The sequence below is a fragment of the Myxine glutinosa genome, chromosome 1 (genome assembly GCF_964187855.1).
Source record: "Myxine glutinosa chromosome 1, kmMyxGlut1.1, whole genome shotgun sequence".
In the NCBI taxonomy this organism is placed as follows: Eukaryota; Metazoa; Chordata; class Myxini; order Myxiniformes; family Myxinidae; genus Myxine; species Myxine glutinosa.
Window position 1 is genome coordinate 113317646 of NC_136261.1, and position 20477 is coordinate 113338122.

A 20477-nucleotide genomic window follows, 5' to 3' on the forward strand; every position below is an offset into this window, starting at 1 on the left:
TGAGCAGCGTTCATTCAGTGATAGGGTTTTTACAACAATCACCTCCCTTGCATTTGCAGTACTTGCAACACTTGATCCCAGCTACGCTGCAGGGACACTTGCACACTTGCCACACGTGCAGGGATCTGGCAGGCCTTCGGGTTTTGAGATCACAATCTCAGGGACTAATAAACTGCCCCTTCTTACAAAACTATAAGACTCGGCATTCATAATCAAGGTGGCGTCTCTAAATGGGGCTTGGACCCACAGTTGCTCATGGTGATAGCCTCTATGGATTTGTTTCCTTGCATTAGTTGAGGTGCAAGCGGTTCTCCCAAAGTCCATCTTGAGGGCATTGCTGTCAAATGCAGCGACACGCAGGTCTCAAATATCTCCAGGTCTGTTGATGGTTTGAGACACTTGACCAAGAATGTCTCCGCCATCTGTATTGCGCTTTCTGTTAGCTGTGGACAGTCGAAATTCAGGATCAGAGAGGACTTTCCTGGTTGGCGGACAGCGTTTAGTGGGCACAACTTCATCAGATCAGTCCCAAGTTGTGATTTGGCACTCTTCCTCAAGTAACCATCTTTGTCAACCAAGAAAAACGCAGAGTTGTTGATCTCATGCTGGAGTAGCTCCTCAACAGTGAACCCCCAGTGACGCCCATACTCAATAAACATGAGAGCTTTGATTGTCTCATCTTTGATGTCTGCTTTCGGAGCCAAATTTAAGGTGGTCTTAGGGGATGTAAACCTGATTTTGCTAATAGTTGAGTGTCTTGATATCGACCTATTTCTGAGTCGATCATCGATAAATTTAGCACAAGCAGCGCTGCCCTCCTTGATACAGCACAACAACTTGTCTACGATTACATTGGTCACAATTTCTCCAGTGAGAACATTATTCAGTGCTACCTGGTCTTGTAGAGGACTGCATGCCTTCAGGAGATAATCCTCTATGTCTTGCACCATCCCAACTATCTTAGTTGCAGTACTTGGGTTGATGTTGTGGTAAAGTGAGAGTTCTCCTTCGACATCATCCTTCATCTTCAGGAGGTCAACGTACTGGTCTTTTTTATGCTTGATGATTCCCCACAGAGCTACTGCTTCCTTCTTCCTGGTGACCCCAATTATCCCTCCACTTATTTTGGCAGGCCGGTTGTAGCACTGCTCTAGCGCCTGGTCAAAGGGCACTCCACTACCTTTCTTGGTGGTGTTCACGACAAATCCACCGTTCATGTAGGAGTCGTAGAAGAGTGGGAACTTCTCCTTCAGTTGATAGCAGTCCTGCAGGAATAATGGTGTCCATCGACAGTAGTTTGTTCTCCCAATAAAGAATAACAGTGAAGTTTCCCTCTCCATCGCACTGAGGTAGAGAATCCAGTCTCCAGAGCGCAGAGAATTGGTGAGATTCCTGACTATTGGGAACAGGTCGGAAACATATGTGTTCCAGTAATCAAATGACTGAGACAGCGATGCCCTTTCCTTAAGGTAGACTTCAAAGGCAACTTCACGATGCTTTTAGACGCTTTTTAGTCATTTTCTTGTAGAAAACCAAATTGGAAATTTTTCACTTCTATAAGACCCCCTAAACATGGCCATTCTGAACATTTTAAGCACCTCAGAAAATCTGTAGCTCCAACGGTTTAGAAGATACAGCTATGTCGGAAGTAGCACTTCCGATGAAAAAGGGCGTGGTCATTTTTAAAAGGGCGTGGACATTTTCTGGCTTTTCGCCCCGGATAGAGATTTTGGCACACATCCCAGGTTGTTCCTTGGGGTCATATTAGCCGATAACAGTTAAGTTATCCTCTCCTAAATTATGTGCATACATGTCTTAGCCAGGTCCTACACTAACACACAAACACCCAGTATTCATCATTGCAATCTGTTGGAGGTCCAGCCTCCAGGTGTATGCATGCAAAGTTTGGGGCCACTAGATTTCATGGTTTTGGGGTTATGGAGGAGACGGACGGAAGGACGGACGCACACTGCCTTTTATTTTTATAGATATATACATATTATACCTGACTTAAGAACATCTGAAGGGAATTAAGGTAAACTTGGTACATGTATGCATAATGATGCAAGTATAAACAGATTTGATTATGGGGTCAAGAGGTCAAAGGTCAGAGGTCCTTTTAGGAAAAAATTCTGTTACTGCACTAACTTGTGATCCAGTGAAGGAATTTTGACCAAATTTGGTAGACTTATGTAGAATGATGTAAAGATGAACTGATTAGATTTCGGCATCAAAGGCCAGAGGTCATGTCAGGTAAAAATGTGATAGTTGTGAACAGTTGAAGGGATTTAAATCAAACTTGGTACAATTATGTATAATGATGTAATAATATGAGCGGAGGTATATCGGTCGACATTGCGATGTCGAAGAGTGCTGTTCTAGTTAAAATCTGACTATAACGGAGCAAACGTGGACATCACCAAAACTCCAAAATTGACGTGGGACAAAAATAGCACCACCTTTGGTGGCAGCCGGTATTACAAATCATCATTATCATGATATGGAGTATGACATTTTGTGATTAATAAAATCTCTTTTAAAAACGAGAAAAAATATATAGTGCCCTGACAGTCCCGCAGATCATAGCCCATTACAGGTGGGCCAAGGTTACTCCTGCCCGCAGGGCTCCAGTGCCTGCCAGTGTATATACTGTATAATGGTTTCGTATGTTACATTTGCTGAGTTAGTATCAAATATCCTGGTGTTGGTTAAACGGTTAAGTTAGTTGGCTGGCTTGAGGTCTTAGGGTCCTGAGTTTGAGGAGCTGTCATGCTGTTGAATTAATACCAGGTGGGTTGAGGCATCCTGTCATCCTTCTGAGGTTGGCAAACTGAATACCAGCTACCTGGAGGTAATGAGGGGCATTGCATCAGCGGTACAGCCACGCCCCCAGAAAAATTATGCAACCAGCAGATACAGGCTGCATACGAACCACAACCAATTAGTATCACATACGAATCAGGATATTTCGTGACTTTATGATCACCTTTCCACGTGCAGTAACAAGTCAGAATTAGTCATTGACTACAATGCATACATTCTTCTTCTTTGAAGGCCACAATTATTCTCACGTTCTTGTGGAATTGTGCGGAGGAAAGTTTGGCAACAAGTCTGTCACGAACCGGCTGGCCACGCCTGACGTTCAACTAAGGCCAGGGCAGAAAATCGTAATTAGTTCGGGGTGCTGGCGATAGCTCGCCTACTCTTCATTCCGGACAACGTGGGATCTATAACGTCCACCAATTAATGTCAGCAGACGGAACGCCCGTTTAATGCCCATCCGAGGGAAACACCAGGATGGCAGTTTATAGCTGGGTCGGGATTCGAACCCAGGCTGGACAGCTTAGAGTCGAGTGTGCGTACGTCCAAACCATCCTGCCAGCGCCATTTCTTATCTGCACATCCGGCCCACAGCACATTTAATTTTCACAACAGCGAATTCAACCCTTCGACATGGAAAGTTTCCCCCTCATGGCCTAGAATCTGGATAAACAACATCCACTGCACAACAATTACGTATATATATTTGCATGGAAAAATGTTTTCATACCCGTTCGTCGATCTTAAAATCCTATATTTAATGTTTTATAGTTACGTTAATAGGGAATATATGCGATAATTCGATAGCCAATAGATACCATGTGGACACTCACCATATCCGCGTCCTGTTACCATGGTAGCATCGCGAGAATGCACAGATGTCCATTGGCTGTGGGTGCGTCGACTTCGAGAGTTCCTATTGGACGAGGCGAGTCGCTTTAGTAACACCGTTCCTTATTAGCTGCTGCATTCGGCGGCCTGTCGGCATTGGATGCGAAGCGGTTCCTTTATTTTAGTGAAGCGCAACTTTAAACGAACGAGCATTTATTCCGCTGGTTACGTTCTAATTATAACCAATTGTTGTGTGGATTTAACGATTGATACGTTTGCGGGTTGAAAACAATTAATGGCTTACTGTGACGTCACCGCCGACGCGTGTAATTATTCTGATTACGTTGCTTTCGAATTCGAATCGCAGAGTCCTCGGGGGTTACATGAGAGGAATGCAACATTCACGACCTCCCCCGCCACCTCCACCACTGAAGGTGTTGGCAAGGCAGTTACAGGCTCCGCAAGGCGTCACGCATGCGCGTTTGCCTCCCATGTTGGGCTCCTCGGTGTGGCTGCAAGCCGATGTGATAACCGTCAAAGACGGAGGTGACGAGGCGATCCTAAGCGATGGATCCGCAACGTTTCGGGCCGTACAACTCCGCTCTGCACCCGGGGCTGACCGCGCTGCTGTAAAAGGTGAGTAATGGTTTTAGTCCCCAAGCCGTTGGGAATAATAATTGCTTTGCTGTCCGTGCGTGCGTGTCCGTCCGGCGCACCTGTGCTTCTCCAGATTTTTTTCCCCCATACCCTTCAACATATTCACCTGAAACTTGGTACATGGCTTTATTACCCTGTGCTCGCGAAGCGAAACCAGGGTTAAGCATTCAGGTGCGTACGTGTGCCATGTGTCTGCATTAAAAAAAAAAATCATTTTCTCGGCAACCGTTGGTCTGATTAACACGAAATTTTACAATAGGAGCACCTCCGCCTGCAGAAATTTTTTTATTCATAATTATGACGTCATAGGTCATGTGGTACGGACGCCATCTTGGAAAAATGTTACACCTCCATCTCCCAAACCGTCCAATCGAAAAAGCTGATACGTGGCTCAATGTCAAGTACTCCCCTTGGGGAATAAGATATGTTAATGCTGATGTCATCAGTGCCTTCGTTATGACGTCATAATTCGACAAGTACAACACTTATCCGATCATTGTGAATTATTTTTCTCAGCAACTTTTGGTCTGATGGGTACAAAATTTTCACCATAGGAACGCCTCCTCATGTAGAATATTTTAATGATAATCATGATGTCATAGGTAATGTGGTACAGGCGCCATCTTGGAAAAACCGAAAAATGTTGCACCTCTATATCTCCGAAACCGCTGCATGGCAAAAAATTGAAACATGGCTTATTATAAAGAACTCCATATGGGGAATGGGTGTTGTTAACGATGTCATTGCTGCCATAATTCGACAGGGAAAACGCTCAGTCTGATCAGTTTGAAATGTATTGAGCATGATCTATGCAACAATTATATTCGAGAATATAAATTTATGATATCACTCACATGGTCTGGCAGCCATATTGGATCAAAGAAAAAAAAAATGTTCAAAAATAAGAGTTGGCTCACAACAAGTTGACTGCGCAGAGGTAAGTATTCTATGAATACCATCTAGTTATGATAAGTTACAGAACAGGTTTGAGTTTCGGGCGTTTCCCCAATTTTTCACAGAGTTATGCCCTTTTTGACGTTAGAAAATATCATACTAGCAAAAGTACCCGTCTTCAGTATGGGAAAAGCTAGTCATGGTGATGGTGAGAATAACCACAGCCCACAGTCCAAGATGACAGTCACGCAGTTGCCCGGGGAAATTTGATCTCAATCCATCCTGTAGAGCTCAACTTCACTAAAGGTGGCGCTATTTGCACCAACTCCAACAGCGATGAAGAATACCCCCATCGGTTTCCCCGGTGGTTGAAGAAGCCGCTGACCCTGCTAAAACCTGGCTGGTACACCCTTCTACCTCCGACAAATTTGGTCTGAATCCGTCCAGAGGTGTAGGAGTGTATAGGTAGTGCACACAGAGACAGACAGACAGATTGACATTTATAGTTACTGGTGTGGATCGGCATGACAGGGAGATTGGGGACAATTGGGGACAATCGGCATGACGGGGAGATTGGGGAGATTGGGGACAATGACAGGGAGATCAGGAGAAGTGGTGGAAGTATTGGTCAGAAGAAGAGTGGACATATGTTGTGTGCAAGAGACGAGATGGAAGGGAAGTGGTGTGAGAATGGTGAAGGGTAGGCAGGGACAGAAATACAAGTTTGCGTGGCAAGGGTGCCCGGAGGGCGTGAATGGTGTTGGTGTCCTGTTTTCTGAGGAGTTTGTAGACAGTGTGGTGAGTGTGACTAGAGTGAGTGATAGGTTGATGATGGTGAAAATGATGATTGGAAAGCTCTTGGTGAACGTCATCTAGGGATATGCTCCGCAGGTTGGTCGAAGCGATGAAGAGAAGGACAAGTTCTGGTGTGCGATAGAGAAGCTGATGGAAAACGTGAAAGATGAGGAAGTTGTTGTGGTGGGAGGAGACCTGAATGGACATGTGGGAAGGAGTATGGATGGTTTTGAGGGAGTTCATGGGGGTTACGGATATGGTGTGAGAAATGGAGAAGGTGAAAGGATTTTGGAGTTTGCTGATGGAGCTGATTTGTTGATTTGTAATACTCAGTTCCACAAAGAGGACAATAAGCTTGTTACATACACGTCAGGTGGGTTGATGACAACCGTTGACTACCTGATGGTGCGTCGGCGAGATAGGGGGCACCTCCGGGACACAAAGGTGATCCCGGGGGAGGAGGCTGTTTCACAGCACCACTTGGTTGTCTGCGACATAAGGGTGACAGGTGCGAGGAGAGCTCGGCGGGTGAAGTACCAACCGAGAATGAAGGTGTGGAGGTTGAAAGAGGTGACAGTAAGGGAGGCATTAAAAGAGAGGCTGAGTAGGGTAGAGGATGATGTGGTTGAGCTTGAAAGTGGTTGGATGTCAATGAAAGCTAGTCTGTTGGGAGCCGTTGGTGAGGTATGTGGATGGACAAAAGGACCACCGAGGCACTCGGAAACATGGTGGTGGGATGTTGAGGTTGGAAAGAGGATTGACGAGAAGAGGAAGAAGTTCAAAGAGTGGCAGAAGGTGAAGGGTACGGGAGCAGAAACAGCAGAGCATGAAAGTTATAAGGCAGCCAAGAAGGCTGCAAAGAAAGAGGTAGCAAAGGCACAGGAGGCATGTAGGAAAATGTTCGGAGAATGCTTGGATTCGGAAGAGGGTCAGAAAGCAGTATTCAGGATTGCAAAGCAGATAGCGAAAGAGAGGTGTGATGTGATGGGGGTGAGTTGCTTGAAGGATGAAGTGGGACAAATCGTTGTCGACCCAGATGGAATTAAAGGAAGATGGAAAAGATATATGGAAATGCTGTTGAATACAGAGAATGAATGGGATGGCAACATAGAGAGTAACCCAGTTTTAGGACCGGCAGAGAAGATAACTGAGAAGGAAGTTGAGGAAGCGATAAAAGCAATGAAGAGTGGAAAAGCGGGAGGGCCGACGGGAGTTGTGGGAGATATGTTGAAGGCAGCAGGAAGTTGGGGTGTGAAGAGAATGACAGAGATCTGTAATCTGGTGGTGAAAGAAGGCCGCATTCCAGTGGATTGGGAACTGAGTACCCTCGTCCCTCTATACAAGGGGAAAGGTGACCCTCTGGAGTGTGGCTCGTACCGAGCGATAAAGTTATTGGAGCATGGAATGAAGGTATTGGAAAGGGTGTTGGAGAGGAGGATAAGGAAGAAAGTGAAGATCGACGAAATGCAGTTTGGATTTATGCCAGGAAGAGGAACGACAGATGCGCTTTTCATTGTGAGGCAGTTGCAGGAGAAGTACATGGATAAGAGGAAGAAGTTGTTTTTTGGGTTTGTTGATCTGGAGAAAGCATTCGATAGGGTTCCACGCAAAGTATTGACATGGGCATTGAGGAAGTTAGGAGTGGAGGAATGGTTGATCAGAGTAGTGATGGCAATGTACAAAAGAGCACGCACAGCTGTAAGGACGAAGGACGGGAACAGTGGTGAGTTTGAGGTGAAGGTGGGAGTGCATCAGGGGTCGGTACTAAGTCCACTACTATTTGTAGCTGTGATGGAGGTGCTGGCTCAGACCGTAAAGGAGGGTTTACCGTGGGAGTTGTTGTATGCAGATGATCTGGTGTTGATTGCGGAAAGTATGGATGGCCTGAAGGAAAAGATGAACAAGTGGAAGGAATGTATGGAGACAAAAGGTCTGAAGGTGAATATCGGAAAGACAAAGGTGATGGCAAGTGGTAAAGCATGTGGTGAGGTGGAAAGAACTGGGAAGTGGCCGTGTGCTGTGTGCAGGAAGGGTGTCGGAGTGAACTCCATTCAATGTACAATGTGTGCTGAGTGGGTTCATCAAAAATGTAGTGGTCTGAGAGGGTCATTAACCAGTGTGGCAGCTACATTCAAATGTAAGGTGTGCACAGAGGGAGCTGCAGATGGAGGAAATGTTGAGTTGGATCTTGGAGACGGCGTGAAGCTGGAAGGTGTGAAAACATTTTGCTACCTCGGAGACATGCTGAATGGAGAAGGTGGATCAGACTCGGCAACGGTTGCTCGAGTGAGATGTGCATGGAAGAAGTTTCGGGAACTGAGTGGCGTGCTGATGAGGAGGAGAGTGTCGCTGAAGCTGAAGGGAAAGGTGTATGCTGCATGTGTGAGAAGTGTTATGATTTATGGGAGCGAGACATGGGTAATGAACGTAGAGCAGCAACGAAGGCTGGAAAGGGTGGAAATGCGAATGGTTCGATGGATGTGCGGAGTATCGTTGAGAGAGAGAGGAAGACAAATGATGAATTGTGAAAGATGATGGGAATATTGCCTGTGATTGATGCTGTGAAGAGGAACAGGTTGAGATGGTTTGGTCATGTATTGAGGAAGGATGAAAGTGACTGGTTGAGAAGAGTGATGGAAGTTAATGTAGAAGGAAGTAGAGGACGGGGAAGACCGAGAAAGACTTGGCTAAAGATGGTGGAAGAAGAAATGCGGGCAAGGGGGTTAACAAGGAGAGATGCAGAAAATAGGGCAAAATGGAGAAGATTGTCATGGGGACCTCAAGGCTAACCCCCGCTCTAGCAGGGAACATGGCCTTAAAATGCATGTTGTGTTGTTGTTGTTGGTGTGGATCGGCATGCTACGCACCCCTCACCACACACCGCTGCAGAGGCATAATGCATCTTTGACCGTGCCTGCTTTCTCTGGGAGTGAGGGAAGGGGGAATGGTGGGTGTGGGTTAGTGGGATGATGGTGGGTCAGGGGTTGTGGGGGAATGGGGTGGATGGTAATGGTGGGGAGGTCGGCCAAATATATTTTGTGCTCTGACTGAATATCTATATATATAAAACTGTGTGTGTGTGTGTGTGTGTGTGTGTGTGTGTGTGTGTGTGTGTGTGTGTGTGTGTGTGTGTGTGTGTGTGTGTGTGTGTGTGTGTGTGTGTGTGTGTGTGTGTGTGTGTGTGTGTGATGTTACCGATAGACTCCGAAACAGAGAGGCTCACGTGCTTGATATTTGGCATAGACATGGCCATTGAGCCTGGGACGAACATGGCCGAGACCACATTTGACGAGATCCATATTTTTTATTCATATTTACCTCAGCGCATTTCAGCGAAGTACCCGCTAATCTCAGCCAGTGCCAGAGCAGCTCGCTGATTCGCTCAGAGCGATCACGTGATGTTCCATCCCGTCACACGTCACACGTTTGCACGTAATTCAGGGCGAAAAGCGATTGCGTTTTTTCACCTTTATGCGATCGTGTTTTGTGTCGATTTTGTGCGATATGAATTAAATTTTAATTCATATTTCGTGTTTACGAATTCGAATACGAAGGATTTCCCCTTTCCCCTTTCGATTTCGAATACGAATCGAATACGAGCTTGAGTCGAGAGGGCGAATGTACGGGTTGGGAATGTACGGGTCTCCCTTCCCCCGCCCGGTACTGGAGGGCGTGGGTCACAGGATCAGTGAGTCTCCAAAATCCGCTTCGTGCTCTTGCAAAGATGCAGGACGATGTCGCGATTGTTGTGCTGCTCTCCGACCATGAGAACTGCAACGTCATTGTTGACTGGCCCTCCCCTTCCCCCTCCCCCCTCCCCTTCCCCCTCCCCCCTCCCCCCCTACCCCTTCTCCCCTCCCCCTCCCTCCCCCCTACCCCTTCTCCCCTCCCCCTCCCTTTTCCCCTCCCCCCCTCCTCCCTCCCCCCCTCCCCCAAGTTAGTTCTATATATACAGTATGAACAACATGACAAAATTTGTTAAAGAAAATTTGAAGAAAACGTTTTGGTCACAAATATATATACATAACCACATACGTTTGCTCCATTATGTTAAAAAGATACCATTGAAACCTGAGTACGTCTATTAATTACGCCAGCATGGATCGCCTCGCTACGCTAGTCTCACCACACGTCGTCACAGAGACAGACACGGGATTGTATTAACTGAGGATAACGACTATTTTTGGCCATAACTGCCATAACATAAATGGCCATAACTGCCATAACATAAATGGCCATAACTTTTGATTGAAACATGCTAGAAGGATGATTTATTTTACCTATGTGGGGTTTTTGAGTGTGGCTGATTCATTTCCCTTGTGGAAACTCAGTTTTGACTTTGCCTAGCAACAGAAATCCAATATGGCTACTATGTGATAGGGACAAACTAGGAAAATGGACATATGGCTTTGGTTGGATGGGTTAAATTGCAGTTGGCAAAATGTTTCAAGGATCCACCAATAAACCTTGTGTTACAGTTCTTGAATGCATTAGAAAAGTGAGTGAAAAGTGAGTGAAATGTGAGTTGCTGTGTTGTCATGATTTACACCAATTGTAATACAAACATTTTTTTTGTACAAATTTAATTGTAATATTAGTGATATTATTTATTTATAATTATTTGTAATCTAAAAAGGTCTTGTACTTGATAATGTGGATTGTGCTTGCATTGTACAAACAGCTAAACCACTGTAATGAAAAATGAGTGATTCGAATGAGCTTGTTATTTGAAAGTTTACAGCTATAGTAATTGCGATGGGACAGCACACATACAAGCCAAAGGTGGCACTGTCATCTCGCCGGACTGAGCTCGATATTTGCATTGTTTTGCATTGTACTCCATTCTAATTGTTTGGAGTTGTCCGGTCAAATGAGCCTTCTTTCAGCAACATAGGGAAATTATTTTGTTATTTTTGCAAGATTTAATAGGTTTGATAGATCATATAGGTTCCATAATAGGATATATACAGGGTTTCTACAAAGTCACACATCATAGGCAAAATATTTATTTGTAAAGTTGGCTACATCAGTTCGAAATGTGTCCCACCAATCTCAAAACGTGTTCGTAAACGGAAAAGCAGGGATAAATAAATAAAATAATATAATAAATATATATTTAAAATACATTAAAAATAAATACACGAGATAAATTAGATAATTTCCTATGATGCGTGACTTTGTGGACAACCTGTAGAATAAAAATAATAGCAAATAGGTTTAATAGGTTCCATGTATTTTTTAAAAAGTAATACAACTAAAATACACCTGTGGTACATTTCCATGAAATAAATACGTGGAACGAGTTAACTGTGTTAACCTGTTTCACTTATTCATACTTTTACTTTTCAGGAAAGTACGTGTTGGTGTATGGAATCCTGCAATCACACAGCCCAGACCCTGTTGTGAAAGCGATCAAAATGATGTCACTTTCTGATAATCCCTTCCACAAACACATGTGGAAAGATGAAGTCCTGGAACTGCAGCAGTACATGCTTTGAACTTCACTTGGACATGGTTCGGCACCGTGTTTTCCGTCCATCCACTGCGTGTCTGAATTGGGGGTTAATGCAGTGTGGTATGGTACTCAGGATAATACATGACTGGACGCATGTGATTTTCATGGTATTGTTTCAACAAGCGCATACGAGACCCAGGATGCAAAAATACCTGTTTGTCAGATTATTTAAAAAAAACAAATTACTCTTCATTTTATATCATTGATGAACCTTTCTCATTTGAAGCTGGAGCTGGAGCTAGAGGTATAGTTTCTGAATATTTCCAGCCTGTTCTTTGATGTAATCGCTCATTTTTTATGCCTCTGCAGCCAAAAGCGGAGGCATTATGGTTTTGCGTTGTCCATCTGTTTTTGTTTTTTTGTTATGCAAAACTTGTGAACCACTGAAGGGATTCCAACCAAACCCGGCATAAGTATGGACTGTAATACAAAGATTTTGGGTTCAAAAGGTCAAAGGTCGAAGATCACGTGAGATTGAATTGAAAATCTTAGTTACTGTGATAACTTGTGAAGCACTGCAGGCAAACCTAACACATGTGGACTGTAATACAAAATGTCGATGGTCATGTGACCTTTCAAACATTTTGTAAACCATAACTTGAGTTAGATGCAGCTGTCTTCTACTTGTCTCTTTTCTCTCTCGTGACCTTTAATTGAAAGCAAACGTTGGTGGATTGACGGAGTTGTATCCAGACACGTTCATGTCAAATTCTGTTTTTGAGTTTCGCTTGAAGCAGGTTGAATTACGGAACTATGCTTTTTCTTTCTGACATAACACCATTTACATATGTATATTGTCATAGCAAATTCTATTGTATGTTATCATGCATATAGCAATAAACTATAATCTATTCTATTATACTCATTTCTTAACCTACTCATTACTTTCATTTATTCAGTCCCACTCCTCCCTCCAGGTCTTTAAAACAGCTGTTCACCACCATCTCTTATCTTCCCCCATCCAAAACCTTGATCTTTTCTACCCCCGCTAATTCACCCCAGATACACTTTTTTGAAATTCCAACTTCTGTCCTGGAAGTCCTTGCAGTGTCCATATGTTTTATACCTCTCCCACCTCCCCCGAAGCCCTCTCCCTCCCACAGATCTCCCGTTGTCCTTGCTCTCAAGTGTTATGTTTGTGTCCTTCCCCCTCTCTCCCCATCTTGTCTACCACTCCCCTTATTTTGTGTTTTATGTGTCGGTTTGACTTTTTGTGCGATTAATGTTAGCTCTTTCACGAGCCTCGAACTTGTATACACAAAAAAGAAAAAAAGCCAACACAGCACATCACCCAAAAGAACACCATTCCTACTGTGAATCATGGTGGTGGTAGCATCATGTTATGGGGATGTTTTTCATCAATAGGGACTGGGGCACTTGTCAGGATAGAAGGGAAAATGGATGGAGCAAAATACAGAAAAATCCAAGAGAAAAACCTGCTGCCCTCTGCAAGAAAGCTGAAATTGGGACAGAAGTTCACCTTTCAGCATGACAACGACCCGACCTGAAGCACACAGCCAAAGCTACACTGGAGTGGCTAAAGAAGAAAAATATAAATATCCTTGAGTGGCCCAGTCAGAGCCCCAACCTAAATGCAATCGAAAATCTGTGGCATGACGAAGATTTCTTTCCATCAATGCTCCCCACACAACTTGACTGAGTTTGAACAGTTTTGTACAGAGGAATCGGCAAATATTGCCCAATGAAGGTGTGGAAAGTTGGAGACCTATCCCAACAGACTCACAGCTGTAATTGCTGTCAAAGGTGCTTCCACCAAGTATTAACTCAGGGGGATGGACACTTATCCAATCAAGATATTTTAGTTTTGTATTTTTAATTAATTTTCTCAAATTTGTAGAATATGCTTTTCACTTGGAAGTTGTGGGTAACGATGTGTAAATAAAGGTGGTAAAAGTCTGATTAAATGCAATTTTATTCCATGGTATAAGACAACAAAAGGTGAAAAATTTGAAAGGTGGTGTTGTGGGAGCTGTGCTCGCATGATAAAATCTGACAAAATGGACGACGCCAGGAATGAAGACTTTCTATTGGCACTGGAAATGTGAATGCACCTTTCTCTGCTCACTGCCCCAGCCACAATATGGAACCAAATTATATTAGTAACAATTGGTCAATAAAATTGTGATGGGGAAAAGGGGGTTTGTGATGGTGTTTCACAGGCACGGTGATTCATTGTGTGTGCCGTCCTTCGGATGGATGTTAAACTGAGCGTTAGCTGGCAGCATTAGTTGGTGGACGTTAAAGATTCCAGGGTGTCTATTGCGAAGAGTAGTTGAGCTATCGCCAGCACCCTGACCAGATTCGAAATTCCTGCACTGACCGTGTTTTGGAGTGATGACCCATCGAATATTGAAACCCCAGCCAAAAAAATACTTCGGCAGCACCGACACTGTATAGAGCTTGTTAAATTAACACAACTAGGGCATGCCCGTACTATATATATATCTAAAATTATATCCCCCCCCTCTATTTACATGAAATGGTTTGGTCCATTCGCAAAGCCAAAGCGAACGGCTTGCGAGTACGGTGACAATCCCCCCCCTCTATTTACATGAAATGGTTTGGTCCAAAGCGAACGGCTTGCGAGTACGGTGACAATCCCCCACCTCTATTTACATGAAATGGTTTGGTCCAAAGCGAACGGCTTGCGAGTACGGTGACAACCCCCCCCCTCTATTTACATGAAATGGTTTGGTCCAAAGCGAACGGCTTGCGGAGTTTGGTAAAGAAATCGCCATAGCGTGCACAAACGCGCAGGAAAGCGAAAGAATCGCAAATTAGTTTTAATTAGTTTTAAAACATAGTTTAACGCCAACATAGCGCCAACATAGTTTGCCAACGGGAAATAAATGAATACGCTCTCAAATGTGCCGTCCGAGGCAGAGTCTGTTCGCCACGTTCGGCACACGTGATAGCTCGCTGCTCTCTGATTGGTTGAATCGTTTTTTGGACATAGCTCGGTAACTACTTCTCCGATTAATATGAAACCTTGAAAAGGCACATCCTCAGGTCCCCAGCAATATACCTGGCAAGTTTCAAGTATATCGGACCCGTGGTTGTCGAGAAACAGCGGTCACAGACACACAGAGATTACTGGAATTATAGATAGACTAGGGCATGCCCGTACGTGGGTGCCCGTTCCTTGCCAAAAAAAAAAAAAAACGCTACCCGTACGCTCTACCCCGCCCGTACGCCCGTACGCCCATAAACAAAAAAAACAACGCTCTTCGCTTCCGCCCTTCGCTCTGACTGAATTGGGAGAAATAATGCGCATAAGAAATCGAGAAATTATTATTTTCTCCGGAAGAAATCGAATTACGAACCGTAATGGCGCACGCGCTCGGCTCGGCTCGCAACAACGCGTTCTGTGATTGGCTGCCGGAAGTGAAGTCTTCACTGTCCGGAAGGTCGCAAATCGCAGTTACGATGAATCGCAAATTAGTTTTATTTAGTTTGAAAACATAGTTTAACGCCAACATAGTTTGCCAACGTGAAATAAATGAATACGCTCTCAAATGTGCCGTCCGAGGCAGAGTCTGTTCGCCACGTTCGGCACACGTGATAGCTCGCTGCTCTCTGATTGGTTGAATCGTTTTTTGGACATAGCTCGCTAACTACTTGTCCGATTAATATGAAACCTTGAAAAGGCACATCCTCGGGTCCCCAGCAATATACCTGGCAAGTTGCAAGTATATCGGACCCATGGTTGTCGAGAAACAGCGGTCACAGACAAACAAACACACACACAGACACACACACACACACACAGAGATTGCTGGAATTATAGATAGACTAGGGCATGCCCGTACTATATATATATCTAAAATTATATCCCCCCCCTCTATTTACATGAAATGGTTTGGTCCAAAGCGAACGGCTTGCGAGTACGGTGTTTTTTATCGGACCCGTGGAATTATAGATAGTAGTTTTAATTAGTTTTAAAACATAGTTTAACGGCAACATAGTGTTACAGACACGACTTTGATGTTAAAGTGGGCCGAGCGGAATGGCCGTCGTGTCCGCACAAATTACCCGACTATACTCGACGTTGACGAAGTCGCGCGATGCTGGCTCAATAAGAAAAAGAAGACACCCGGCTGGATTACAATAACCCAATACGACACCAGGGGTTCAGTTCTCAAGACCTCCGGAGGAGGTTATATTAAGGCGGAAGGTTAGATTACAGGGGCTAGAGGTATATTACAGGAAGACAGGCACTTAGACACACTCTTATATTAACCCCGGACAGACGACAGACACACGGGACAACGGCTGACTCACACGGGGGTTTGATGGCTAGGAAAGGCAGGATCGATGGCTCCAGGTCCTCCTGGGCTCGGGGCAGGGTACAGTACGGTCCGGTCCGGTCCAGAGATGCGGGGAGGTCGCAGCGCTCGGATGGCGTCTTGTCTGCTCAAGCTGGGGGCGCATCTGACTCAGCGCTCGCAGGTGGCTTTCCTTCTCCAAGCTGGGTGCGCATCTCTCGTCACATCCGGCGCGTGGCCGCGTATATCCGGCGGGGAGTGACACGCCCTCGGCTCGTTAGCTCCGCCTCGTGGAATCGGCACGTTGCTTCTCATTGGGTGCGTGCGGGGGGTTTACCAGGCTCCGCCCTTGACGAGGAGCTGACAAGGAGCCCCTTCGTGGTAACCCCGTGGAGCGCATGGTCTGGAGCTAATCGAGCCGGTGTGAGGACGCATCCTCCCCCGCTCCGCCGCCATCTCCTCTGTTGTTGTTGTAATTGTTGGGGAAGAAGATGGAAGGAGGTATGGGAAAGGTCCTAAACTCACTACTGATGCCATATAATCACATTCTGGTGCAACGAAGAGTCATAATTAATGGAGACGAGGCCTTAACTGACATAGAATAAGAATAACTAGGAAGATGTCCGAAAGTTGTCTACGTGTGGTGCGGTGGACCTGGGCACGACATTTAATGGGGGAATAAGGGGAAGGTCGGCTCTACTGATTGTTATTTACATGCAATGGGACTAGGGAATGGGGGATTGGGGAAAGTTGGGGAGTATTGGAGAAAATAGGGGAATATTTACAAGCGGATATGGAGGCCAAATTCCATATTCGCAACATTGCACCCTTCTCTACCCTCGGGGCGTCCCGACCCGATAAATTTTTACCTACTTTAGTGTGGCACGCAATGTAGTTCCCTCTACTATTAACTCTACCCTGAGTGCGACAGTTTTACAGATATTCACAAATGAGTAAATATGTCCCCCTGCGACGTTGCACCCTTCTCCTCACAGAAACACACCCACAGGATAACCGAATCCGGAAAGAATTCTCAAACTAAACATACAGCCGGTAGGGAGCATTATTTACAAGATTACGCTGATATCTACACTACGATCCAGGACCTGTTTTTGGAGGAACACATGCAGATGTTATGCATAGAGAGAGCGCGCTTGCCAACATCGATACACCAACCCACGAGTGCTCTGTGGCCGACGGCCTTTAATAACGTGCAGAGCACCCTTTCCCAGCATCAAAAGCACCACCCCACCACCAATCGGTGCAGTCACCATTGTTCATTGGAATAAAAATAAATTCGACAACCCCTAACCCTGCAGGTGTCTCTTGCTCTTCTTGTGGTGCACTTGGTGGTGTTAACTATTAGTGGTTCACCTGTATGGCATAGGTGCCACGTTGATCCATAGGTCCATCCCCGGGTGGTGCTTGGCCGCAAACGAACTGCGGTCCATTGTGGGTGGCCACAAACATTGCGGTCCATATGGTGTATCGATCCCGGCAGCAAACAGCGAAAGTGCAGGCCCACAACTGCGCAGCCAGCACCTCTCTCTCCTCTCTCTCTACCCCAAAGCCAGATCCTCGGAGGTGGGAGACAAAAGAAGAAACAAGTGAGTAAGGTGGTAAGGGCGCAAAAGTGCACGCAATATAAGGTAATGCACACTGGGGGCACATGGGAACCAGGTGAGACAGGTACGTTCCTATCGTACGCCCCCCCCCCCCACCAGGTAACCTACATGGCCCCTCCCTTACCCCTTACTGTATCCACACAACACAACACTACCCATAAACATCTACTTTACAAATCAACAAACATCCCTACTGTCTTCCCCGTTCCTCCCATAAACCAAATTCGTCTTCTCTCCCTCCTAACCAATCAAATTTGCCATTTTCAACTCTCATCAAAATTTGCCATTTTCAACTCAACATCAAAATTTGCCATTACCAATTCATCATCAGTCCCTCCTAGGGAGGGAGAGATGGAATCACCCCAATGTCTCATCCACGTCGTGATGCGTCTCACAAATCCTCACAGCAATCTCATTTCCTGCACAAAACAAAGAAAACACAGGTGTGGAGTCATCATCATCACCACAGGTAAGTGGCTGCGTATGGTGCGACAGGTTCATCAATCCTAACTATTTCCTAAATGACTTTAACAACTTTACACTACCCGGGGTCTTTCTCCGGCCAAACCATTGGCCCTCTTACACTATGGGTTCTAAAAACCAATTCCCATTGGCCAAACTGTGGTGCTCTTCAATTTGGGGTCTCACTCCCCCGATTCATCTCCCGGTGCCCTCGTACAATTTCTGGGCTGCGACGTGTACCTCTCCCAGTGGGTCTACCCACCTGCACACCTCCACCACTGCAGTTGCCTCCGAGCTTACCTGCTCCTTACCCTAACCTAACTACCAGGGGAAGGCCCTCTGGCTCTCTCCCCACTCCGTGCCCTCTCTGGCACTGGGCTGCCCGATCCACACCCGGGATCCTCAGGCACCCACTCACAACTACCGGCTCCCAGAGCCCACCTGCGGCCTCACCTGGCCGACATCCTCACAGTGGTGGAGTGCCCAACCAACTACACACACTAACAGGCTACACGCCCAGCCATTTCCACAACACTAATGCACCCATTCACAACACCATTCTGCAACCGCACCACAAATGCCAATATCCAACCACAATTTACCTGTACCCTCTACCTAACACTTACACTACCCGCCCCGGGTATCCGTGATGGGGGTCCACTCTTCCCCCATTCACACCTTCGCACCATCCACTCCACTCCACAATTTCCACCATTCTCACTCCACGACCATCCATTCCAATACTCCAGATATTCCACACTACCATTTATTCCACACAGCCACATACACCTGTTGTTGCACACCTGTGCCCTCACACCTGGTGCCACCTGCACCCTCCTTTCTTCCTGGACCATTTGGTCAACACCACACGCAATCACCACTACTCCCTCATACACTGCTCCACACACCTGTTCAGTTGCACACCTGTGCAATCACACCTGTTCCATTCTCACCTGTTCAATCACACCTGTTCAATCCTCACACACACGGCATCATCTCAGCTAACTACTCCCTTCTGAAACTTGCGCTTCCCAGTCGTCCCTTTAAACTATTGCGCTCCCTCGTCATTATCATCCATACTAATCTACCTGCGTCCCCACTACAGGTATCAGTCACTAACTAATCTTAACGTTACCTAATGTCATCTTCTAGATCCCTACACACAATATCCTAACCCACCCGGGCTAGTTTTCACTGCCATACACCCCATAAGCTATTGCTCCTTTGCCCCCCTGTGAGCATCCAGTTTGGTTTCTACCCCTATTCTGACCCCCTCTATCTGCTGCTCCATTTGTTTAACTTCCCTTTCCGCTTGGTCCCTCATGTCCCTCAATTTGCCTTCCATACTGTTTTCTAACCCCTCTAACCCATTTTTCACTCCCTCTATCTGATTCTCCTGGGCAGCCATTCTATTTTCTACCCCCATTAACCCATTTTTCACTTTTTATCCCGTTGTCTAACCCCTCAAAATTATTGTCTAACTTCCCAAATTTCTTGTCTAACTCCTCAAAATTATTGTCTAACCCCTCACTGGTACCCCTCGCTTCGTCCCTCATTACCCCCATTTGCTCACTCTGAGCCCTCGCTTCGTCCCTCATTACCCCCATTTGGCCCTCCAATCGCTCACCCTGAGCATCCATCCGGTTCCCCAACCGCTCACCCAATCGCTCAATTTGGCTCCCCATACTCATCTGTACAGCTGCCTGTAACTGCGCAATGAGGGCCTGCATGTCAATCGGCTGCATGTTAAAGCCCGCTGATACAGCCGGCTCGGCTACCGCACGCTCGTGCGAGGCGCCTTTTTGCGCGCCCGCTACTTCGTGCGTGACGGCGCTATTTTGCGAACCTGCCGCCCTCACTGCTTCGCTCTCCTCTTGTCCCTCAATTTGGTCCTGGATCGACCCTACCTCACTCTCCTTTACCGGACCCCAGCTGTCTTGACCCGCCATAGCGCGACTTTCAAAATTCGGTTTTTTATTTTATTTTCGTAAAACAAATTCAAATTTCGCCGTTATAATTTCGCGCGGGAAACGCGCTCCGAATCGATTCTACTTGTTACCAATTTGGGCCTAATAAATTTAGTCCCGGGTTCGAATTCCACTCCTCGACACCAATTGTTACAGACACGACTTTGATGTTAAAGTGGGCCGAGCGGAATGGCCGTCGTGTCCGCACAAATTACCCGACTATACTCGACGTTGACGAAGTCGCGCGATGCTGGCTCAATAAGAAAAAGAAGACACCCGGCTGGATTACAATAACCCAATACGACACCAGGGGTTCAGTTCTCAAGACCTCCGGAGGAGGTTATATTAAGGCGGAAGGTTAGATTACAGGGGCTAGAGGTATATTACAGGAAGACAGGCACTTAGACACACTCTTATATTAACCCCGGACAGACGACAGACACACGGGACAACGGCTGACTCACACGGGGGTTTGATGGCTAGGAAAGGCAGGATCGATGGCTCCAGGTCCTCCTGGGCTCGGGGCAGGGTACAGTACGGTCCGGTCCGGTCCAGAGATGCGGGGAGGTCGCAGCGCTCGGATGGCGTCTTGTCTGCTCAAGCTGGGGGCGCATCTGACTCAGCG

General features: G+C 46.1%; 2 protein-coding genes across 2 annotated transcripts in view; one reads left to right on the top strand and one right to left on the bottom strand.

Moving 5' to 3' along the window:
- Window positions 1-3692, bottom strand: part of CCDC78 (coiled-coil domain containing 78) — a 99917-nt gene extending 96225 nt beyond the window's left edge. The window contains exon 1 of the mRNA XM_068105368.2: window positions 3654-3692. Coding sequence (XP_067961469.2) covers window positions 3654-3656 — 3 coding nt within the window. The 5' untranslated portion in view covers window positions 3657-3692. The remainder of the gene's footprint in view (window positions 1-3653) is intronic.
- Window positions 3693-3788: 96 nt separating this feature from the next.
- On the top strand, window positions 3789-12373 carry RMI2 (RecQ mediated genome instability 2). The gene is made up of 2 exons (XM_068099864.2): window positions 3789-4287; window positions 11347-12373. Exons 1-2 carry the CDS (start codon window positions 4035-4037, stop codon window positions 11493-11495), a joined length of 402 nt encoding a protein of 133 aa, XP_067955965.2. The 5' UTR covers window positions 3789-4034; the 3' UTR covers window positions 11496-12373.
- The last annotated feature ends 8104 nt before the right edge of the window (window positions 12374-20477 follow it).